The sequence below is a fragment of the Centropristis striata genome, chromosome 5, assembly GCF_030273125.1.
Source record: "Centropristis striata isolate RG_2023a ecotype Rhode Island chromosome 5, C.striata_1.0, whole genome shotgun sequence".
Classification (NCBI taxonomy): domain Eukaryota; kingdom Metazoa; phylum Chordata; class Actinopteri; order Perciformes; family Serranidae; genus Centropristis; species Centropristis striata.
The window spans coordinates 41,471,095-41,496,705 of record NC_081521.1 but is presented as its reverse complement, the minus strand read 5'-3'; the positions used below and the strand labels follow the sequence as shown (position 1 = coordinate 41,496,705).

At 39.6% G+C, this 25,611-nt stretch overlaps 1 protein-coding gene across 1 annotated transcript in view; it reads left to right on the top strand.

Moving 5' to 3' along the window:
- Nucleotides 1-25,611, top strand: part of plxnd1 (plexin D1) — a 99,496-nt gene that overhangs the window by 29,939 nt on the left and 43,946 nt on the right. Inside the window, exons 8-15 of the mRNA XM_059333873.1 lie at nucleotides 1,081-1,180; nucleotides 4,135-4,233; nucleotides 8,089-8,178; nucleotides 9,313-9,415; nucleotides 10,468-10,625; nucleotides 14,583-14,728; nucleotides 21,703-21,817; nucleotides 23,166-23,305. Coding sequence (XP_059189856.1) covers nucleotides 1,081-1,180; nucleotides 4,135-4,233; nucleotides 8,089-8,178; nucleotides 9,313-9,415; nucleotides 10,468-10,625; nucleotides 14,583-14,728; nucleotides 21,703-21,817; nucleotides 23,166-23,305 — 951 coding nt within the window. The remainder of the gene's footprint in view (nucleotides 1-1,080; nucleotides 1,181-4,134; nucleotides 4,234-8,088; nucleotides 8,179-9,312; nucleotides 9,416-10,467; nucleotides 10,626-14,582; nucleotides 14,729-21,702; nucleotides 21,818-23,165; nucleotides 23,306-25,611) is intronic.

The window sequence follows — 25,611 nt, the reverse complement described above, 5'->3', positions numbered from 1 at the left end:
GTTGAGAACTACTGCACTAGAGGAAAGGCAGGCAGTGGAGTACTAGAACCAGGATCGAACAGGGGAGACTGTCAGACCCTGCTGGAGTAAAATTAAAGATTTTCTTAAGTCTGGCAGAGGGAGCGCTACTCATGGAAACACTACCACTTTCGTCTTCAGCAGCCAAATCAACAGATAAATTAAATTTCCTTGTAGTAACCCAAATCACAAAGGAGCTAATTTTCATTTATATATTCTAATAGGGTGGTGGCAGAAATCTTAGACGTTAATATCTCAAAAGCTGAGGAAACACCAAATAATTAGAGTGTTCTAAATTGAACAAGGGTGTGAATTATTGCTAATGAGTTTTCTTTTTTTTTTGTCGGAAGAATAAAGTCTTCTTTCAAAAGTTTCGTCCATCTTTTCCTCAGGATTTATTGACAATTATAAAATAAATTATTAAAAAAAATCAACAGACTTATCCTATAACATTAAGGCTATGTTTTAGCTGTTAAACAAGCCATTAAGGGACTAGACTGACTGACATCCGCTGCTTTTATTCGTGCCAAAAACCTTTTCTAAAGAGAGGGGCGTGTCTTTAACCGGTGTATTCTTGGATAATATGAGCGTGGATGCTATGGAGTCTACAAGCTGCTAATGGACCTACTTGCAAATTGTCCTCACTTAAGTGGTGTAAAACTGAAAATGATACTCATAATGATAGCATTACAGGAGAAAACACACACACACACACACACACACACACACACACACACACACACAGACACAAACACACTGAGTGTTTATAGAGAAGTGCTTTGTTTCATCTCAGCAGCTTTGGCCCAGTTTGACCTGCTGACGAGTTGTGTTGTAACTATGGAATGAGTGTTTCTGCTACTGTGACTAATCATAACTTCCTTTTATTAAATCTAAACTTTGATGTCTGTAATCAGTTCGGGCTCTCACTCAAAATACTCCACGTATTCTACTTTTTTTTTTAAAGGCTGTATTTACTGCATGGGAATAGATCAAGAGGGAGATACAGGGGGGAAAGGCCACATGTAGCTCCTTGTTTCTCATATATTTCCATGTTTATTCCAGATGTTTGAGCTGCCTGAGCACCAGGTGGAAGTGCTACTGGGACCCTGATAACCACCTCTGTGTCTCCAATAAAGATGAGTTAAAGCACAACCTGTTAGAGGTGAGTACGCCTGCTTTTTATTCAATCCATCAAGCAAACAGACGCCTGCAGGACCTCATAATGTTAAGATCCCACTACACTGTAAAAAAAACCCAGTCGTTTTTACGGTAAAAAACTGGCAGCTGTGGTTGCCAGAACTTTACCGTAATAAATACGGTGCAACTTTTTTCTAATATTACGGTAAAATGATATTGACACTGTTGATTTTACGTTTAAGATTGCATTTATTCCATTTTTTACCGTATAAATAAAAAGTTTTTCCATCAAAAGATTTGACATATAATTGACAAGAAAATACTTTATAAATGCTGCATAAATTAAAGATTTTACCATTAAATATTACAGTATATTTCTGTTAGAGATATGGTGTTTAGTATATTTAACAGTGAGAAAAAGTATTTTTACAAAAAATAAATGCAAAAATTACAGTGATGCTTTTTGTTACAAACACGGTGCCAATGTATTTTACAGTAATAGAGTAATGTTTGTTTGTTTTTAATTTAAAACCTGTAAAAATACTGTTCTGGCTTTACAGTATTTAATTGTTGCTAAAACTGAATTAACTCATTTATCATTTTACGGTCTTTTACTGTCATGGTTTAATAGTTTTTCACCGTAAAATCTACAGACATTTTTTACAGTGTAGTCAGAGCCTCAGACGTGATCCAGACTCTGCTGTCCAAAAACTCCAAGTGTGTAGTAATGCTCTGAGTCCAGACGGGTTAGGCAAGAGCATTTATGTGGTAATTCAGTATGAGGTTACAAGTGACTCAACCACAGTATGTACAAATGTTGAAACCCGCTATAAAATCTCAGGAGGTTCTGGTTTAACAGACTCCTAACAGGGTAATGTAGCATTATAAAGCTCCTCTAAAGTTTCTCCTTTTTGCCGTTTCATATCCCAGCATGTGGTGCATACGCAAGAGTACATTCACTGTGCCTCTTTTTTTTTTTTTAAAGGGAATTATTACTAAATGTCAGAACTGCTTGTTGCCAGCTCGAGTGATAAATCTACACCTACATTTTCAGCTACGGTTTTATATATCCCTTCATGTTAAGTTGGTGACTGTACAAATGGATTATGTAGATGTATGTTTGGCAATGTAAAGCCACATGAGGGTGTATAAACTACTCTGAAAAGCCAACAAATCAAATTGCTTGGCACGAGCGCACAAAGAGGCTGTGAAATGATCCCAAACTACAGAAACTAATTACAGCTCCCCAGATACACTGTCCTCAGAGAGCGTTCTGACATTAAGTCAGCCATCCCATTATTCCTGTCGCCTCTGGAGGTTTTTTTTTTTTAACATTGCCTGCGTGAGGAGGCCTCCTCCCAGCAGACTCTGGGCCCGAGGGTGCAGGGGTCCCACTGACCACTGGGCCATGCTGGAGAAGAAAGGATGTGACACAGTCTTGTGGTCAGCTGCTGGTCAAGTGGTCTTGGTTTGTGTTTATTGCAGTCAGGGTTTAGTGTTGTGCTTTATATCACAAGACCCCCTGAAAAGGGGAAAGAGCTCCTTTTGTTAACCCTTTGATGCACAACATGGGTCTAAAGCAGGGGTCTCAAACTCAAATTACCTGGGGGCCGCTGGAGGCAGTATCAAAATGACCAAAAAAAGAGACAAAATTACAAAAAAAGACAAAATGACTGAAGAAACACTACATTACGTTAAAAAATTACGTTAAAAAGACACAAAATGACCCAAAAAATACACAACGTGACCAAAAAGACACAAAATGACAGAAAAAAAAATAAATTACTAAAAAAAGTCACAAAATTATTTAAAAAAGACACACAATTACCAAAAAATAAACAAAATTATTAAAAAAGACAAAATTACCCCAAAAAAGTAAGGGACCTTCCACACACAACACAGTAAAGTGTCATTCATATAAAACTCACATTAAACTTTCATATCAAGGTGGGGGCCACAAAATATCGTGACGAGGGCCGCAATTGGCCCGCGGGCCATGAGTTTGAGACCCCTGGTCTAAAGTGACCCGACTGAGTTTTTAATTTTCTATATCTTCGCAATAAATTGATTTCATCATTCAGTATTCCAGGTTTTCCTCAATCAATTTGTTTTTCATCATCATACATCCTCATTTTTTGTTTTTCATTTCTTACTTTTTGAATAAAAACCCTTTTTGTATCACTACGCTTCTAATGCACAACATGGGTTAAAAATTTCATTATGGGGGTATTGTGTGTATAATTTTAAGGAAAAATTAATTTAATCGATTTTGGAATCAGGCTGAAACATAAAAAAATGTGGAAAAAGTGAAGCGCTGTGAAAACCTTCCAGATACACTGTATGTGTGACAAAATGATACATAAACATGTTAAATATATTAAATATATGAGTGTGGAAAGTAGCTATTTGAAACAACTTACTATTATTATAGTATTAAGTAATTTAATTTTAATACAAATTTGGATAAATGAGTCATTTTTGACCCATGTTATACTTTAGAAGTGTAGTCTTGTGCATCAAAGGGTTAAACGAGTGAAGTAATAAGGACATCATTGCATTTTTCTAAGCAAACACAATAAATCCTCGTCAGTTGGCAGTTTCAGATCCCAAGACACGCAAAAATAAACATATTAAAGCACAAGAGCATTGTGCTTTTTAAGTCACTTTTAATTATTTAACTTTTCGGTTCTTTTTTTAAAACATTAAGAAACTGGATGAGGTTTGTAATGTAGGTCAGCAGGAGCTGAGGAGGTGGTTTTTCCTGTTCTGCTGAGCCCATCACAGTGTCCGGTGGGTCTGTTTTTCTAATCCCTCATCGTCTCTCTATTTGAAGCTATTGTTGTTTCCCTCAGAGCGAGACTTTACCCTCTCATTTCCTCCTCCTCCAGATAAACAGGACAGGTATTTTGGGTTGCGGATGCGTGCAGAGGAGCCATTGTTTTCTTTAACTCCTATATGTCACTTCCTGCCTCTCCACAGAATGCAGCTTCCTGTCCCAGCCTGGTGGCCTCACAAGTTCCTCCATCACCGTCTGAAATGGCCCAGGACTTCACCTTATCCCTCAGCAACATCCAGGAGGTACGCCAGACAGCCTCCAGCCATGGAGCTGGATTTGGACTTAGTCCAACATGCATGTTGTGAAAATGATTGGAATAAAACAGAAGCATATGGTGCGTTTGCTTCAAGCTGAGTTAAACACAGATGGATATTTTTGCGCTGTGATTTGGGTCAATGAAGGAGCAAAACCTGAGTTTGGGTGATCTCCATGTTTGTGAGACAGGGATGAAAATGAAGAATGAGCGAGTATCTTTATGCTTATGTTGCTCCCGGCTCAGCTGCCGGGCCCACCAGGCCCCTGGTATCTGACTGTGACTAGCTGAGTTGTGTCTTCGTCAGCACAGTGTACAATATGCACTCAGTCTGAGGCAGCACACGCCGCAGGAGCTTTATTTCTCTCTGGTTCATTTTAAATTCGGCAAGTCCTTCCAGATCCGTTTTTTTTAAAACTCCTATTCTCATCCTTAATCCACGCTGTGCGAGTCAGACGCTGATCCTGCATCGCTGATAAGAACACGACTGGGATCTTCTCAAAATTCCAGAGCTGACTAGTTGCCAGGCGTGGTCAGTCACACGCCTAACCCTGGCCGGCCTTTCGGGCCCTCTCCTGGTGTGTTGCCATGGTGACAGACATTGAGTCACATACAAATCCACACACACACACACTTCCCCAGCCCCAAAGGCCTGGATGTGACTAGCTATTAATACTATTTTATTATGATTGTTTATACAAATTGAAGTTGTTTGAATAATGTCCTCATCCTGTCGGCAAGTCAACTCAGCAGGAAATGTGCTGTCACTCTCCAAAAAAGCAGCGCCATCGCTCAGAAGCTTCTGGAATGTGTGGTGAATTTTTGGTTTGTTTCCCACACTTTTTTTTTGAGACAAACCTAAAATAAATTATTTAGACTAAGCTGTGATAAACGGCCATAGCAACACATGAAGCAACAAGTATCTGTTCAGGCTGTTCTCATCCTCTATTTGTAGTTACAGGATATCTACAAAGAAATAATGCTCTGAAATTCGTAGGAAACCAGTGTTGTTGTGTGCCAGGAGGCGCTGCTTATTGGTTTCAGGCGGCGACCTCTAGTGGCTGCAGTAAATATGACAGGAGCGAAGTAGTCAGGTTTATTTATATAGCGCATTTACAGACGGCTGAGCTGCACCAAAGTGCTTCACATAAAAGTGCAAGAAAGTGCAATAAAATACAGAATTGACAAAGGTAACAAAGAAAACAAAAACAAAACAAAATTTTATTTAAAATAAATTAAAAGAAGATGGGATATTTTTTAAAAGCACTGTGGGATTTTTAGGGTACACTATTCCCTAGCACTTGCCAGAGGAAAAAAAAAAAAAAAACTTTAATCGAAGGCAAGAGAAAAGAAGTAGGAAGGCAACGTAATAGTTATAAATACATAGACGATGGTGGATGGGTCAGTCAAATACAGGACTTTGGCCCAGGAGACGGCTGCTCGTGTCCCATTTAAAAATAAAATTAAACTTCATTTTAAGTGAACATATAAATAAACTTCTACACGTTACAGTCACGTCACCTTCTACGTGACCTACACAACTATATGTCTAGTAGTTATTTTAACCTGAACCCTTCTGTTTTCTATCCTGAAATGGATAGTACGGGATATTGGACATTAAGTTGTATGTAATACTTGCCAGTAGTGTAGTGAGGCAATGCTATTAGCTTACTTTCCGAGAGTTCTGGTCAGTATCAATAGTGGATGGATAATTCTAGCAAAGCAAAACTAACAGATTTTATTCCACATAACTATGTGTACACTAAAAGGTCACTCATTCCACCACAAAACAAAGGTCCTCATTCATTTCAGAAACCAACTTAACTATTTGGTTTCATGAAAAAGGAAGTAAATACGCAGACTGTAGTAATATTACTGTATTATATCATTAGATTCCTACGCATGAGGGCCATTGTTTTGTGGTGGAATTAGTGACCTTTTAGTCTACACTTGGTTTTAGTAGTGAAACCATAAGTGTCGTAACCCTGCTGGCTTGCTGGAACTATCTATACTACCATCGTAACTGGCCAGAACTCGGAAAGTAAGCTAAAAGTTTTGCATCCACTACCTTTTTGAGTCGCGACCCCCAATTTAACATGCATGTTGTCCGCGACCCCCGCTCACTGAAACATAATGACCAAAAAAGACACAAAATGACCAAAAGAGACACGAAATGACCAGAAAAGACACAAAATGACCAAAAAAGACACAAAATGACAAAGAAAAGACACAAAATGACCACAAAATTATCAAAAAAGGCCACAAAATGACCAAAAGAGACACGAAATGACCAGAAAAGACACAAAATTACCAAAAAAGACACAAATTGACCACAAAATGATCAAAAAAAGACACAAAATGACCAAATAACTCACAAAATGACAAAAAAAAAGACATTAATTGACCAAAAAAACTAAAACACATTAACACATGAACACTTCCAAAATGATTTGGCGACCCCCAGAAATAATCTCGCGACCCCAATTGGGGTCCCGACCCCAAGGTTGAGAATAGCTGCTCTATGGTAAAGTGTTGCCCTCAGGTAACATACCAATTTTTGGCCTGTCAGATTTCTACAATGCAATACTTTTAAAAAGAGGGAAGAGTCTAGGGAACCAATAGCAATGCTTTAATTTGTCACATGACCTCCAGGAGGCCATATTGAAACCCTATTTTGCAGACTTTTCCAAAGGAAACAGCTTTGCCATTTTGTGCCATAAAAAATTGCTACTCCAGACAAGAAACCAGTTTTAAAAAGTTTCTTTTATGATGTTTCAAAATGTAAAATATTTCGTGTTGTACCCTGTTGAAACTACTGAATCTTTTACACATGTCTATTAAAAAGATAATGTTCAAATTGAGAAAAAAACTCGTGCACCGTTATGGTACAATGTTGCCTACAGACAACAAACCCCAAAAACTTCCAAAATATATATATATTTATAAAATGTCTTCAGATTATGTTTATTTAGTCTATTTTAAGACAAAAAACAAACAAATTTTTTCCCCTAAATGGCATCATGCATACCATAGAGAGTTAAGTATTTCATACAACTTAATGTCCAAAATCCCAAATTATCCCTTTAATTATTTAGTTTTGTTGCCCAAACATAACCAAGTTTTTCCTGTGTCACGAGATTAACCACATGTTTCATGCTGTTTAGTGACGTCATATTTGGTAGGATATTACCAATTGTATTTAAGTAAGATATCATTCATGAGAATATGCTGATCTATTAGTTCTCAGGCTGAATATGACTTCAGGGAACATGTTAATGTGTGGTTTGTTGGGGCTTTTGTGGGGGAAAAAAAAAAAAAATCAAGCGTCTCGGGTGTCAAAAAGAAAAAAGCAGAGAGAAATAGCAAAATCCTGAGAGTGATTTAAGACGGCTGAATTCACAGATAAATGATTTCTTCCACTTTAAGTAATTATCTTTTCCGGCATTTACCTATCTTAGCTTCTTTTTGGTCTTTCCTTCACACATCTTGGCTCAGTTACACTCAGAGCTCTGATTTTAGGAAGAATGAATTCATATTCATTACCGTGGCTCCCAGATGACTTGCAGAGGTGTGGGAGTCCAGATGTTTATGAATATGAATTTTGAATGGATTGCATCTTTTACTGGCAGGGACAATTATTGTGGGTTATTTCACTTTCCCGGCACTCATTGTGTGTTGGCAATTGTTAGCAGACTTGTTTGAGAGAGAGATTCTTTGCAGAAGCTCATTTTGGATACAAAAGCAATGGTTATCTCATTTAGAGAGCAGCGTGATATCACAGTTTGATCGCTTGTTATTGATGAAATACTGCATACTGTTAAAAAACAAGTGCTTTGCATAACAGGGGGAAGACCTGGAGTGTGACTTTGGGACAGAGCAGCGTTATGAGGCGACATGGCTCAACAGCTCCACTGTCAAGTGCAGCGCAGTAACAGTAAGTACAGAAAATAACCTACCAGAAATAACTACACTGTAAAAAATGTCTGTAGATTTTATGGTCAAAAACTGCTAAACCATGACAGTAAAAGACGTAAAATGATAAATGGGTTAATTCAGTTTCAGTAACAATGAAACATCGTAAATGTATATATCAGCCAGAACTGTATTTTTAACATTTTTAAATACATTACTCCACTGTAAAATACACTGGCACCAAAAATATACTGTAATATATATACAAGCCATTATTTTTGCATTCATTTTTTGTAAAAATAATTTTCCTCACTGTTAAACCATATCTCTAACAGAAATATACTGTAATATTTTAATGGTAAAATCTTTAATTCATGCAGCATGTATAAAGTATTTTCTTGTCAATTCTATAGCAAAACAGCGTTTCTTTTGATGGAAAAACTTTATTTTTTACGGTAAAATATGGACTAAAAGCTGCACCATATTTATTATTTTTTTTACAGTGTAGTCTAAATAAAGATCAGTTAAGCTGAAGCTCAGTTACTGTGCATTTACCGCTTTAGTGTGTTCATTATTGTTAGATTACAAAAGATTACACAAAATGACCAAAAAAGATACAAAATTACCAAAAAAAGGAAACAAAATGACCAAAAAAGACACAAATTGACCACAAAATGATCAAAAAAAGACACAAAATGACCAAATAACACACAAAATGACCAAAAAAAAGACATTAATTGACCAAAAAGACTAAAACACATCATTTTGATGGAAAAACTTTATTTTTTACGGTAAAATATGGACTTAAAGTTGCACCATATTTATTACGGTAAAGTTCTGGCAACCACAGCTGCCGGTATTTTACCGTAAAAACAACAGGGTTTTTTTTACAGTGTAGTCTAAATAAAGATCAGTTAAGCTGAAGCTCAGTTACTGTGCATTTACCGCTTTAGTGTGTTCATTATTGTTAGGTTTAGGCCTTGTTTGTAACTTGTTTTTATTGCAATTATTTTAAACCCTTGTTTTCAAGTTGACTAAGAACCCATTATTATGTAGAGCAACAGCTAGTACGTGGAGGCAGAATGACTCATTTGAACTGAGGAAATGCAAAGCACAATCTGTTTTATTGTTGCCACTTACTTTTCTGTCCATGTAGCTGTCAACTAATCAGAGGAGCCAGGTTTACCACCTCAACCTGAGGAGGAAAGGCTTCTTTAGTGGACAGGATGTGTTTGTGGACAGCCCTCAGCCCATGAGAGGTAAGACATTGTTATGTAGACAGCCAGGGAAAAAATAAAAAGAGGAAAAATACAGTTTCCATCTGCTACGCTTCAGTTGTTTGCTCAGCTCTCTTGTTTCCAGCATAATTAGAAACTCACAAAAACAAGACAAAATCTGACATAGCTGCCACTGGTGCTCCCAGAATGCATTTCACCTGTGTACAAATGTTTTTTCCTGATGAGTTTGGTGGATTTGATTGAACCTGGAGGAAAATGAAGAACTGCTTACAGGGACAAACACTGTTAGTCCTCCTTTCACTTGCAATAATAGTAGTTTGTGTATTACAACAGGTAATTTGCCAACCAGTAATTTACAATAATATCATATTCAGCTACCATCTAATTACACATAATGATTATAGAACATGGGGAGCTGCAATTTAAGGTGTCATCAGTGCCCCTATGTCCGCATGTATTGTTGTCCAAATAAAATTTGAGCTCCATGACAACAGTGTGATGATGAGAAGTGGCCTGCATGTTGTTGAACTTGGCCTGTAGTCCGTAGTGCAGCTACAAGCCTCTCCCAGTCCCACATGTGCTGTTCCCAGTCCATGTGTCTAACATGTGAACAACAGCCCTGGGACCCTGCCAGACACTCTGCACCGATAAGGACGTGAAGTGGCTTCATAACATGCAGAGTCATCAAATTTTAAAAGACACACATTTTGCATGGAGCACACACACACACTGCAGTCTGCACACAAATGCATGCACAGATGCACATGCCGGGATACAAATGGGATTTCTCACTGGGAGGCACATTGGAACATGAACACAATCATCTGTTTCTCGCTGGCTTTGTTCTCCTCCACTCCTCTAGCTCTCTTTTTTCATGGTTTATTTTTATAACCATGAATATATCATTCTGCAAATGCTTGTGCTGTTTATTCAGAGCATGCAGCCCATATGGTTCTTATAAGCTATAGAGGAATTTTAAAGAGTCTGCAGTTAACCAGACAAGGAGAATGCAGTTGCTGTATTACAATAATAATTGCTTTATTGTCTCTCTTGGACCTCCCGTCTCCCTCTAGTGGAGGTGTATAACTGTGGTGTGGGGAGCTCAGACTGCTCCCAGTGCTGGGGCCGCCAGGACCAGGGCCACCTCTGTGGCTGGTGTGAAAACAGCTGCAGGCCCAGGGACGACTGCCAGTCGATCAGGGATCAATGTCCAGCTCCTGAGATCCACAAGGTGAGATCACAAGCTGAGCATGAATGCAGGCTTCAAATCAACATGGTCTCACAGGAATCCGTAAAATATTTAAAGTCATATTTTTCTGGCGAGATCTTCACCACAAAGTGATTATGTACATTCACTGAGTGAAGATTTAGAAAATAAAACATATATTTCTCGCTAGAAATGTGATCAAAATCCATTTTTATGCAGAAACTAAGTCAAAATATTGATTTTTCGCTAAAAATGAGAGAACTGTCCGCCATGTTTTTTGTTCTGACCGCCGGGACCTTGAAAGTCACGTGACTTGGAACAAACCAATAGGAACAAATATCCATGGAATAGCCACGGGATATGACTGTCATTAACTTGCATTGTAGCGAAATCCGTGTCAGTTTCACGGAAATTTGAGCGATTCCGTGGCTATTCCACAGATTTTGAGTTAAGCGAAATCCGTGGCTATTTCACGGATTCCTGTGAGACCAGGTTGCTTCAAATACTTGCATTCATCCTCCCACACCGCCCCCCTCTTCTCTCTAGCCTCCAGGAGTTATTTTCAAGCCATAAAATGGTGAATCATGGGGTCACTCACATGGTGTGGTGCCCCCGTGCCCTGTCTGTCCAGCGTCAGCTGCTCAGGGAGTGTTTGAATAGAGTCTCATTAAAGCAGTTCACTCAGTAATAACACTAACACTCACTTAGCCGCAGCCCTCAGGGGAACAGCCCAGTCAATCTGCAATCACTCACCAGGGCATGGGAACACCTTTTACCCTGTGTAACTACAGTATGAGTGTAAACTGTGTGGACGGCTGATATGTGTAGAGCTCTTTGTGTAGAGAACCGCAGAAACTAAAAAGAAAGCAAATAAGAAGCAGAAAGACTTAAGGATTTCTGACCACACTAAGAGCAAAACCACTCTGACCACAAGGAGTGTTTATCTTCCACAGGATCTGGCTGCGGTCACGTCCAAACCATCAGCGTGATTACCGACAGAACCTTTCCAAAACTGTTTATGGAGCTCATTTGCATAATCGTATTCATTTGTTTCTCCTGCTGTAATGGGACTGTGTTCAGAGCCGTCCTCCCAGCCGTTTCTGCCGCTACCGGACTTTGTATCAGCGCAGGACTGTAGGCGGTCATGGGAAGCACGGCTCACATGATACCAGCCGGCTTGAACTTCCTGTAGATAAAACCTGCTCGGCCCAGGAGAATAAGAGAGCAAAACAAAGCAGACACACACACACACACTCTCTCTCTCTCACACACACACACACACAAAATATTGCACACACATAGGCCATATTGAAGCATTCACGATTATCCTTCATTCTTTGTAGCTGTCAGCATACTGTGACTAACAGGATGCTCTGTGAGAGTCTAACTTATGTGGACTTCTTACGTGACTGAAGTTAGCCGGACTGAGATGCCGTATGCGTGGGTAGACCATTGTTACAATAGTCCCTCTCTCTCTCTCTCTCTCTCTCTCACACACACACACACGTACACACACTCCCACTAGCTCTCTCAGGAGAGCTGGTTGGAGAAAGGATACTGAGGGCTGTGGTTCTGTGGGGTAGATGATGCAATGCTTTGGCAGCCATGTTTTCCCAGAGAATCCACAGGGGTGTAAGCCCGAGTACTCTGGCTTACGGAGGAAAAGATCAGCTCCCCCTAAACACACACACACACACACACACACACACATGCTGCAGCAGCAGCTCTTTGTTATATAGACCTAGTGATTTTTTCGTACAGCTACGATAATGAAATGTGTTTTTCTTGCTCTGCTTTGTCACATACAATCTCTATCACAAAATATCAATAATATGGAGGAGGATTTCATTATTCCTTAAACTTTGCTACGTACCACCTAATTATGAGAAACGCTCGCTATGCAACGCAGTGACATAAGACAATAGAGACATTTATCATCTCTGCAGGTCCTTTATTCTCATGTTGTGTGTGGGCTCGTTCTCTGTTTAAAAAAACATTGATTAGAGGTACTTCAGCGTCCAAAACAGGAACTGCCAAACATAGTTTATCCACGACATGAAAAGAAAGAGAGAACAGAGGGATCTGGGTGAGACATAAATGGTTTGGGAGAGAGGATGGAGAAGGGTACAGTATAGTGAGAAGCCTTTTCCTGTTTTTGTCCTCACGTCCTCCCTGATTAGTGTGATGTAGAGGAACTGGAGTGAAGAGAGGAAGATGAAAGCTTTGGCCTTACAGCGATCTGTTCACAACAAAGAATAACAAAAAGAAAACATATGGAATTTATCAGTAAGGTAGTTAAGCCTGCGCAGGTTGCAAATCTGCGTGCACAATACACATTTTGAATATTTTTTGATTTGAATACATGGATGTGGGATAATTTAGTCCTCAAATGCGTTTCATAGCTCCAACGTTCCTTGTGGAGGTTTTTTTGCGCAGACACATTCACACCCTGTGATCTCCCTGGAGGCCTGGCAGAGTTTGTGCTGTAAATCAAGACTCACAGACTTGTAAGAGGTGTAAATGAACAGCATGCCAGCTGATGTTGATGTCAATGCTCAATGGCACCACAGAGACATACTGGGCGCTGTAAGACACATAGTGATGATAAATAACTCTGCTTACTGCCGAGCTCTGTGGAGAGGGCGGGGGCTTTTCATCTGTCTGCCATGATGCTACAGTATGTGTGCTTAGGTGCTTACACATGCATTTGTGTTGTGTTTGTGCATTACTTGTTTATGAAGGGATGCGCGTATGCATTTTTCCATAGGAAGTTTATGTATATCTATAAACGTCCACGCAGGTTAAAATAACCACAAAAACATTTGCATCATTTCCTGTGGTACAGATCCCACAGAAACACTGTAATGGTTTGTTTTCACACCATATTTAAAGTAATATACTCTTTCTTTACTTAACTACCTCCCAGTTTAGCTGGGAAACACATGGTTTATTTATCTGCGCTGTCACTCTCGCTGCCTTCAAATGATCTGTATGCAGAGCCAAGCCTTGTCCCTTCACCTAGACCAAACAGAAGGGCTGTTTTCATTCTTAAGCTCAGTTTTCCGATACAGCCGGAGCCAGGCTAATAACACAGAGGGGTCACACTGACCTCGGCTCAGCCAGGGGGTCATTTTGAGAAAAGCTTGCGCGCAGCTGGGGGAGCTGCGCTACAGTGACAAAATAAGGGCAGATTGCTTCTGTCTGGGCGTCGGAGATGCTATCTCTGAAGCTGTGTTTCTGTGATTGGAGAGGTGACCGTCCTCTCTTTTCTTTGCACGGCTCTTGAACGGGAAGTTAAGAGACCAAAGGCACGAAAAGGCTGAAATGATGCGTGAGAGCATGCCTCTGAACAACGGCATAAATGGGACTAAGGAATTTGACAGAGCAGACACAGGAAAACAGATGAAAGGGAATAGCAGTGTGCATTAATTCCCCTGTTGAGGCTTTGCTCTCACCACCATCAGCATTCACTCTCCTCTCCACACTCAGTTCCCTAAATTGCCTCGCCACTCATCCACCTTTCTGCTGCGCTCTCCACCTCGCCTCTCCAGCCCTTTCTCTCTCACTCTGTCTGTCTCTTGTGGGATGTGAAGGGGGCTCTTAGGCTGCTCTTTATTTGCATGTGCTGGAGAGGATTAGAGGCTGAAGAGTCTCAGACTGGCACAGTTAATAGTCTGCTTTGTGTGTGTGTATACACCTAAACTGTGTGTCTATTCTCTTAGATCTCAGTCTTCAGCAGGAGAACACTTACACAGGCCACTTGTCCTTATCTCTCTCTCTGTGTGACACACTTCATGTCAGCATCACAGACAGCATCTCCATTCTCTTAATTCTCTGTCATGTTCATTATCACCCGTCATCAGTGGAACATTTTTAGGGAGGTAATCTACTTATGAGCTCTAATTTATTGTGCATATTATAGGCTTTTTTTTAACCGTCTTGTCTCTCTCCCTGCTCATTATTTTGCTCTTCCTTTGTCAGATCTTCCCCCTGAGGGGTCCGGTGGAAGGAGGCACCCTGCTGACCATCCAGGGCAAGAACCTGGGCCGCAGGGCTGATGCAGTAAAGGTCTCTATTGGAGGCGTGCCGTGTTTTCTCCAGCCAGAGGGCTACACTGTGTCTGTAGAGTAAGTACTATAACATATGGCTGAATTATGATTCATAAATTTGCATGTATACTGTTCCTGAAGTGTCTGCTGAAGCGTGCAGGCACTTTTTTCCCATTTAGTTGATTAAGTTTTACATCAACTACATTGACAAGATGGAATAAGTGAATGTGTGTGTGGAATAAGTACATTATCATCATCATTTATATTTAAATCCCTGCTAAAGGAAGCAGTTGTGCTGCAATTAGGACGGGTGAGATAATAGCTAACAATTACCCGTTGTCATGGTTCCAGGTCGGGCTCTCAAGCAGGTGAGTGGTCAGGTGAATGGAAGAGAGATTTGTCACAGTAAATAAACTTTAAAGTATTCCTGGCATGTGCATCTCAGTCTTGAACACGGAGTGAAACCAGAAACCTGAAACTCAGATTGGTGAGAGCTACCTGACTTATTATATTTAATGAATAGTGGAAGCTTGCTTTCTCACACTGGGAGGCCTCGTCTGCAGGGAAACCATGAAAATAATTAAGGGATACTGTGTGTTTAAAAAAAGTTTTGGAACCACCGCAAAAATCTTGTACACCTGTTATGCAGGTGTGGCAGCATATTTTAAGGGAACGACCACTTATTATAGCATGTTTATCACTAATGTGGGGTCAGTTTTAGATTCTTTGTATCGTACTGGGTAGATAGTAGTAGTAGATAGTAGTTTTTTTATGTTAAAAGTAACTAGTTACTGTAAGTGTCTAATAATAAATGGAGTGGAGTAAAAAGAACAAAATCTGCCTCTGAAGTGCAGTAGAAATACTCAAGTACACGTGTGTCAAAGATTTACTTTAGTACAGTACTGGAGTAAATCTACTACTCTAGTGCAGTAGTTCTCAACCTTTTTGAGTCGTGACCCCCAATTTAACATGCATGTTGTCCACGACCCCCGCTCACTGAACACAATCTCACACACACAGTTCAGATCACCCAAAAAAGAAACAAAATGACCAAAAAAGACACAAATTGACCACAAAATGACCAAAAAAAGACACAAAATGACCAAAAAAAGACACAAAATGACCAAAAAAAGACATAAATTGACCCAAAAAGACACAAAAGGACCAAAAAAAGACACAAAATGACTAAAAAAAGACACAGAATGACCAAAAATAGGAAACAAAATGACCTAAAAAGACACAAAATGAACAAAATAAGACATTAAGTGACCAAAAAGACTAAAACACATAAACACTTTAACACAGTGGAGACAGAGCTGACTTCCAAAATGATTTGGCGACCCCCAGAAATCATCTCAAGACCCCAATTGGGGTCCCGACACCAAGGTTGAGAATAGCTGCTCTAGTGAATCAAACAATCAATCAATCTTCATGAATACAATTTTTAATACATATTAGTGCAGTTCAGAGTGCTTCACACATGATTGTCAAGATGATAATAAGACCATAAAAACCACAGAAAAAGCCAAAAGCAATTTAACAATTAGAGACCAATGTACGTAAATCAATAAAAATGATAGAAGTGTAATAAAAAAAACATTTTAGAGTCGCAAGAAGAGAAATAGTAGTAAAACTAAGAGATAAAAACTAGATTAAATAATTACATAATGAGATAAAACAATAATAAAAATGATGGCAATAAAATACAATAGAAGACTCAACTAAAGATGAGATAAAAAAAATATATATATAATAACGCTACATGAAGATAAAGGAACATGAAAAACATGGACTGGATATCAAACTTTACCAAAATGAAGATGGAGGATGGAAGTTGACAATAATTACCCATAAATAAACATTTCTCTAAATGAAAATAAGTCATTAAAAGCAACTCTTGTGAGCAAATGATACTTTTCAGGTTTTCATTGATGATATTTTATTTAAAGAAAACCTCCAGATGAGACACATTTAAATGAGTTTCTAGCCTTCCTCTCACAAACCACCATCACGGCTCATTAGTCTCCTGCATGTCCACCAGGTTTGGAAATAGAACGTCAACCGTCCCTGCACGGTTTAGTTTTCATGTATTCATGAGGCTAATTTTCACAAATATTATTATGCAGCACGCTTCTCATTTTAAATGACTCCATCGCCATCCCTCCGCAGCTCAGGGACCATCACACTGTCGCCATGGAGACGGCAGGACCGTGTTTTGACACCGGCATAACAAAGCTCAGTGGAAGTCTGTAACTCTTCAGTTACATCCAAACTTCCATTCAGTATCTGTAATGTTCGCTGAATGGAACTGTTTATCTGGTCTTGCTCCACTGAAGCCAGTCATTGTATTAAGACCGGTCTGAGGGTGACCTGCAGGTCTTACCTGTCACTCCGGCTGCCTGACACCTTCCCCCCGAACCACAGAGGCCGAAAACAGCGAATCACATTTCTCTCCAGGGCTGTTCTCCTCCTGTGTCCTCATCCCTTATTGGCTCCAGAGGCTGGTTATTGTGACAGCGGAGCAGATCCTTGTTGCTGGAAGTGGCTCTGACAAATCATAACACGTCATCTGACAATGTCAGCACATTTGACTTGCATGCACACGCACACACCTTTATGTTTCTATCAACCTGGTCTCACAGGAATCCGTGAAATAGCCACGGAATCACTCAAATTTCTGTGAAACTGACACGGATTTGGCTACAATGCAAGTTAATGCCAGTCATATCCCTATACAGAAAATGACCAGAAAAGACAGAAAATGACCAAAAAAGGAAACAAAATGACCAAAAATGAAACAAATTGACCATAAAATGATAAAAAAAAGACAGAAAATGATAAAAAAAAAGACAGAAAATGACCAAAAAAGACACAAAATGACCAAAAAAGAAACAAAATGATCAAAAAAGACACAAAATGACCAAAAAAGACAGAAAATGACCAAAAAAGACACAAAATGACAAACAAAACCCCCCCACAAAATTACCAAAAAAAGACATTAAGTGACCAAAAACACATTCACACATGAACATTTTAACACAGTGGAGACAGAGCTGACTTGGCGACCCCCAGAAATAATTTCGCGACCCCAATTGGGGTCCCGACCCCAAGGTTGAGAATAGCTGGCTTAGAGCATGAGAAAAACTAATTTTGAGAAAACAGCCTTGAAAGATTTCATACATTCTTACTGGAAATGACAAAATGTAATTCATGGCAACAACAATAAAGAACATTTAAGACACATAATATTGTGCAGGACTACATTTATGGAACTTGTAATAAAGAAAACTAATGAATTTAGGATAAATCTACAGACACAAATGGATCAAATATAGTTAAGTATGCACCTAAATATTTGATTTGGAGGTTTTCTTTCTGCTACTCTGAAAGAAGACATGTTATGGGAGAGAAATAGCCCAAAACCTCAAAATTGACTTTTGGATTTTTGCCTGTAGTGTCTCACCTTAACCTAAAGCCTCGACGTTCAAGATGGACACTTAATCTCTTCAACCTTTAGAACTTTTTTAAAATTTGTATCACATCCTGAAAGCAGCTTGAGGATGTGAGGACTGCTTCATAAAAATATCCTCATTCAAAAAATCTAAAATTCAAACCGGCTCTTGTAGAAATGCCATACACACACTCAGCAGCACACACACACACACACACACACACACACACACACACATGTGACCTCATTTACCGGGGCTGTTGAGACAGGTGTCTACTCGTGTGCTAAGAGGTGAAAGTTCACAGCTGTGTGCCAAAAGGAAAACGTGCAGACTGGAGAGACCGCGCTCCACTCACTCGGTGTCAACATTTTAATTAATGGCACAGTCAGTCCAGGCACACCTCATTTACTCGAGTCCTTCTCTAGATTTTTGGCTCAGATCCTCCATGCTGCCCTTTCTATCACTCTCATATGAGCCTTGAGTGGCCTTCGCCCCGTCTATTCACACCCAAACACTCACAGACTTGATTGTTGATGATCCTCATCACCCACTCAAGGGAAATGATCAGAGACATCTTGAAAACTAGACTAAATATCGGCCTCTGAAGCCAATAATATCCCAGCGGTGGGCCGGGGTGGAATGTGGAGCAGGGGTCAGACCAGGCTCGGTCTGCTCAGGGAGTCTAAATGTCCTTTTTGCTGTGCATGAATTACTGAATGGGCACATGTGGCTGCAGGCCCAGGACACCCAATTACATCTACCTGCAAAATGTCACTCAAACAGACATGAACTATCAAAGAAGACACAGAAAATGACTATCAAGGGACAGAAAAGAGCTACAAAGAGTCTAAAATGACTATAAAGAATCACAAAAGAGCTACAAAGAGACTCAAATGACTATAAAGAGATATAATAGAATTACAAATAGACTCAAAATGACCATAAACAGACAAAATAACTACAAAGAGACTGAAAATGACTGTAGTCTCTTTATAGTCATTTGAGTCTAAAAAGAGTCTATAATGACTATAAAGATGCACAAAAGAGTTATAAAGAGACTAAAACAACTAAAGAGAGACACAAAAGAACTACAAAGAGACTCAAAATGTCTACAAAGAGACGCAGAACCCCAGGGAGATGCATAACACCTACAAACAGATTATTAAAATAACCACCAAAACAATAAAAACAAACTTGCCTTTGACTACAAAAGTCAAAACAAATCATATACAAGTCTTTTTGTATTTCTACAACTGTTATAGAAAGTCATTTGTCTCAAAACGTGTTAGCAGAAACTTAAACTAACCTAAATTAACTGTTTTTTTAACTATAGACAGGTGTTAGACTGCATTATATGTGGCATAACTTGAACTTAAAACTGAAGGAATCCTGAGACGCCGCAGGCTGAATTTATTAGACTTTCTATCTGCTGATAAGCCGTGTGTCTTTACTCTACAAGATATACTGTTTTTTATGTTTGTCTATGCCTCTGCAGAATAATCCTCAACACTATGGTACAATAGCAGATATCAAATAACGTGATGTATTTTTTTGATAAGAGTTTGATTCAGAGTAATCCTGCAGGTTCGGGGTTGATTCAGGCTCCAATTCCTTTTTTATTTCCCTCAGGCTTGAATCTGTGAATAGTCATGTTTCATTTTATTTGTCCATAAAAAAAAATCTTCCCTGAATCAGAGCCTGTGAAATGATGCATTCTCTTTGAACAGGTGTGCTTCTGCCCTCATGGCCTATAGCTGACAGCGTTGTAATTTGGGTGTAATGACATTTTACCTGTAATTAATGAACACAAATGTGGACACTGCTATCAACAGATGTCTACTACTGGCTGCAGGTTACTTTATTTTCAGCTATTCAGGCTTTTAAAGTAAAACCCATGTTTTAATTGGGCTCATTAAATGATGCAGTGGTTTGGAGTCGGTTAAAACAGAACATTTGTTTGAAGTCTGACATTTAAAAACATGCTCTTCTGAGCCAGTCCCTGATCTCAGAGCTACAGCCTGACCCCAGCCCAGTCCCAATCTGTCCAGCCAGGCCTGGTCTAGCTGCGTGTCCTGCCAGGTCCTCCTACATAACACGCAGCTCCTCTGCTTATGTAAATTCCCCACAATCCCTCTGTCAATCATGCGATCACTCGCTGAGAATGTATAACCACTGTAGCACCAGGCACCTGACTGAAGGTGATCATTTTCAGCCCTAAAAATGAAAGATCTAAGATCAGCGCTCACCTTGGCTCTATGTCATTGACAGCTACAAATCAAGCCAGAAATCTTGGTGTAATTATTGACTCAGACCTGAACTCCAACAGCCATCTAAAGCTGATCACTAAATCTGCCTATTACCACCTGAAAAACATAGCTAGAATTAAGGGTCTTCTGTCCAAACAAGACATGGAAAAACTCATCCATGCATTTATTTTTAGTAGGTTGGATTACTGCAATGGCATCTTCACAGGTCTTAACAAAAAATCAACCAGGCAGCTGCAGCTGATCCAGAGTCCTCACAAACACCAGAAACCTGGACCATATTACACCGGTCCTTCAATCACTACACTGGCTTCCTGTGAGTCAGAGGAGAGATTTCTGCTGCTCCCTCTCTATGCAGCATCCAGACCCCTTAGATCATCTGGAACTGGCTTGTTGCATGTCCCAAAAACAAGAACTAAGCAGGTGAGGCAGCTTTCAGTTATTCTGCTCCTCACCTGGAACAATCTACCTGTAGATGTGAGGTCAGCTCCTTTAAATCAGGACTAAAAACACTCTAGTTTACTGCAGCGTATCTTAACTTTAACACTTATCTGCTCTACTCTACTGCCCTTACTTTATAACTACACAATGTTTGACTTGTGCTTTTTATTATTATTTTTTTTTTTTTATCCTGCTGTATCTTCCCTGTTTTAATTGACTGTTTTTACTGTTTTCAATTGTGTCTTGCTGTTTTTAATGTGTATGTAAAGCACTTTGAATTACCTTGCCTTGCCTTGCCTAAATAAAGCGACAGGGTGTGGAGCTGGAGGGGGATCATGTGAGGTGATAAAGGTCGTGTTCCCCCGTCGGTACGTCTACCCCCCCAGAACAGTAGGTCCCTGTGCCGCGCTACAACCAGCGTGGCATTAATATGAGGCGTCCCGGTAGAGCGTGCTCTGATGACACCAGGCTTAATCACAGCCAGGAGGCGAGAGAACAAGCCTCCTAATCTCCTCTGTGGTTAGACACATCTGGTCTGGGGAGCTTTGAACCTTACATCTCCTAATATGTGATATCTCAAGGCTTTATTGGATTCCATATGTTAATGCAATATTGTCTGATGAATTACTTCATAAGCACCATTCTCCCAGATTAATTATGTGTCTTTGTTTAGCTGTCATGATCAAGATCTCTCTCTACATCTCCATATTGGTTCCCCTCACTTGCAATTTGGGTGGTTTCTTTTCTTTTGGTTTATTAGATTAAATTTATAAGCTGCTCCTTTCACTGTTCTTATCCATTATCATCAGTTTCTTTTATTAACTGATCCCTGATTATGATGTTTTGACAACCACATAAGGAGGTCACACTCTTTTTTTTTTCTTTAATTCCCCAGGCTGGTGTGTGTCACTGGAAAAACTGACAAACCTCAAGATGACAGAACAGATATCGTCCAAGTGGAAGTGGATCAGAGCGGGACGGGGAAGTCAAAGGAGAGCTTCTCATATTTAGTGAGTATTTTACTCTCCTGCTGATCTTTGCTTTCTGTTCTGTCCCTCTCTCCCTCCACATTCTTCTTCTTCTACGCTCTCTTGTTCCTTGTTCCCCGCTGGGAAAGCCTTCCCAAGTGTGTCAGCTGAGTGTTAACAGATGCGTTTTATGATTCAGAGGAATGCGAGTGTGTGGGAATCTTCAAACGCTAATCTCAGCTGCAACTAAGCACCATTGTCATTCTGCACTCGCTGCCAGCAAAAACAAATATGGCGATTGTTGGAGTGTCCCTTTGCTCTGAATTCATCACTGGTTGAGGAGAGCTAGCCAGCATTGTGTTAACTGACCTCGACCCACACAGTCTCCCAGTAGATTTAGTGTATTCAGCCATTGGAAATACCCATGTAAGCCCTTTGTTTCTTTTTGTTTTTAGACAAAGAGTTTTTCATAATTGAATGCTGGAATGGACTATCATTTCCTAAGAGCAGCTCTGACTGTGAGTCAGCCCACAGAGACATTACCCTGATCATGAAGCCCCTCTTGATACACGAGGATGAAGAAAATCCAGAACAACAAACATTACGCCGTGCTGTTGTGGGAACTCCTCTTGGCTCTCCTTATCCATCTCTGAGATGTGAGAGAGGTTTTTACCAATGGCTGTTGAGTGGAAGATGTGGGAGAAAGGGAAAAGTGTTTTGGAGACAGGATATGTGCCTCTACTGCATCTCCTTCCTTGAACATTTAGACGGAAACATCTGCCTCCTTACACCCACTCTGACACACAAACACACAATAGGTCTTTTCCATCCGTGCACGGTGAGGAAGTGAATCCTGTCAGTGAGGATAAGAGCTTCCCCTGGAGGCGAAGTTCATGGCGGGGATAGAAAAAGTTCGGAAAGAGCGGGAATGCTGATGCAAGTGGCTGCAGAGCTGGACAGATATTCATCTCCGCCCCAGGACCCTTTGTGTGTGTGTGTGTATACGGGTCTGCATGTGCATCTATGGCTGTGTGTGCATGCAGTTTCTCATGTGTATGCATGAACATTATTGCCTCTTAGTGTAGCTGTCCTGCAAGCTTGAGCCCAAAGGCCTGTTGGCTGTAGCAGCACTTTAACATACTGCAGCGTGGGCTGTCTTCACAGTTTTCTCCGCTAATTTAGTGTTATAGTCAGCAGCTGTCTCAGCCAATCTCCAAAGACAAGATATTTGAACCTCAGAGGATGAGAAAAGATTTTATTTGGTGTCGAGAAAACTATCATAGAGCACAAAACACAGTTTGAGTAAGCCTGTCTTCTCCACTGACAGGCGCTGTCAGTAGTCTAGTGATAAATGTCATGTGTTGTTTCGTCATGTGTTGTCTGTATTCAGGTCCCAAAGCTGCTGTCCATGGAGCCCACCAAGGGCTCTCGAGCTGGAGGAACTATAGTCATCATCAGGGGGGAACACCTGGACATCGGCTCGCAGGTCAGAGTCACAGTCAACAACACGCTGGAGTGCACCATCACAGAGTGAGTCCTGCTTAGTTTAAATAGTTTGTCATGCTTGTTTTAAAACAATGGATATGCATTGTTAAAAATCTTTGTAGAAATAACAGTAAAACACTGTCAAATACATCAGAAAAAGGGGGCGTAAAATGAAAAATTGTACACTGTAAAAAAAACGTGTTGTTTTTACGGTAAAAAAACCAGCAGCTGTGGTTGCCAGAACTTTACCGTAATAAATACAGTGCAACTTTTTCTAATATTACGGTAAAATGATATTAGCACTGTTGATTTCACATTTAAGATTGCCATTTTATTCCATATTTTACCATGAAAAATAAAACGTTTTTCCATCAAAACAAACGCTGTTTGGCAGATATGATTGACAAGAAAAAAATGCTAAAAGTTACAGTGATGGCTTGTAAATATGTTAGTATATTTTTTATATTCACTGTGCCAGTGTATTTTACAGTGAAGTAATGTATTTTTCCCAAAAAAAAAAGTAAAAAATACTGTTTTGGCTGATATATACATTTAGGGTGTTTCATTGTTACTGAAACTGAATTAACCCATTTATCAATTTACGGTCTTTTACTGTCATGGTTTAACAGTTTTTCACCGTAAAATCTACAGACATTTTTAACAGTGTATATCACCATATTAGACACTTTTAATTAATCAAAATCAAATCAAAGAATAGCACAAAACTTTTACTTTTTTCTGCCATAAAGTGGAAGAAACACACAGTTTTGCTGTAAAAATATAACATTTTCATGCAAAATTTGTGGAGAAATACCATGATGTGTGAATGAATGACACAATTACCCTAAAAATAACAGGAATATTCAGTCTAAATTACAGTTTTTGCTGATATTTACATTTAAATTTAGAATAGAAAATCCACTCACTGTAATTTTTACGGTGAAGTTCTGGCAACCACAGCTGCCGGTATTTTACCGTAAATTAAACCGTAATTTTTACAGTGTGGATACACATTTTACCGTAACAGTAAATATATTTTTGTGCTGCATGCAGCTTATACAGACAAGAAAAGAAGCACCTTTGGTAAACACTGTAAAAATAGAGAACCTTCTGTATACTATAACTTTTTGGCCTAAAACGGCTGGAAAAAATGCCTGTAAAACCTCTGGGCGATTTTAAAATCAGCCCCTAAAACTTTAAGTTTTTCTGGAAATTCAACAGAAGTGTCAACGCTTCTACTAAATAATCAATTTTTCAGCCTCTGTAGCAGATAGAAATGAAATTCAAAAAGTATTTCAGAGCTTATAGCTGTTATATCTGAGCTCCCGCCGCTATAGTCGTCTTCCGCCATGATTTCAGTTCTGGAAAAGTCCCATGATGCATTGCGACACTCCCACATGTATCCTGATGCATTTCATTGGCCAAGAGACCAGAAATAGGTGGAAAAAACTACAAATACTACAAAACAACGTATCCGCTTTCCTGGCTTTAATGGTAGAATAACGCAACAGCGCCCCAACAGGTTTTAATGGTAGAAATGCGGCTTAAATGGGTTAATACAATTCAAAAACCGTACAATAAACAAGTCCAAAAAAACATTTTTTAAAGGAACAGTTCACTCCAAAATCAAAAATACATATTTTTCTTCTCACTTACCTGTAGTGCTATCAATAGTGGTTTATCAATCTAGATTATTTTGGTGTGAGTTGCCAAGTGTTATATTAGTGGCTTGTGATGCTAAAAAAGCCAAAAAATTACATTTGAAAACTCAACAGCATTTCCAGAAATCATGACCCGGTTACTCAAGTTAATCCACAGATCTGGTAGTGAGCTGTTTAATTTAGGAGCTATTGTTTCTCTACAGAACTACACACAGCTACTGTGTCATCATGCAGAAGGAAGCATGCATCGACTGAGCAAGCTAACTTAGCGCCTCAGCTGAGGAGGACGCCATTAATGCTCATATTGTGCTATAAAGAGCACGAGCCTCTCATCCATGAGAACATGCATGTTTCCTTCTGCACGGTGAAGCACTTGGCGGCTGTAGATCAGAAGAAAGAAAACGGTTCCTGCATGAATCTGCTCACAGCAAGGTCTGTGGATTATCTAGTAACTGGGTCATGATTCCTGGAAAGAGAGATTGCTGTTGAGTTTTTCAAATGCAATTTTTGGCACTTTGAGCACCACAACCCGAGTGTAATCCATTTCCATTATATTGGAGAGAAGGCAGACATCTCTACCGTCGATAGAACACTCTGCAACCCACACCAAGACAGTCTGGATTGATAAATATCACTACAAGTAAGATGAGAAACATGTCCTTTTGATTTTTCGGGGGAACTTTCCCTTTA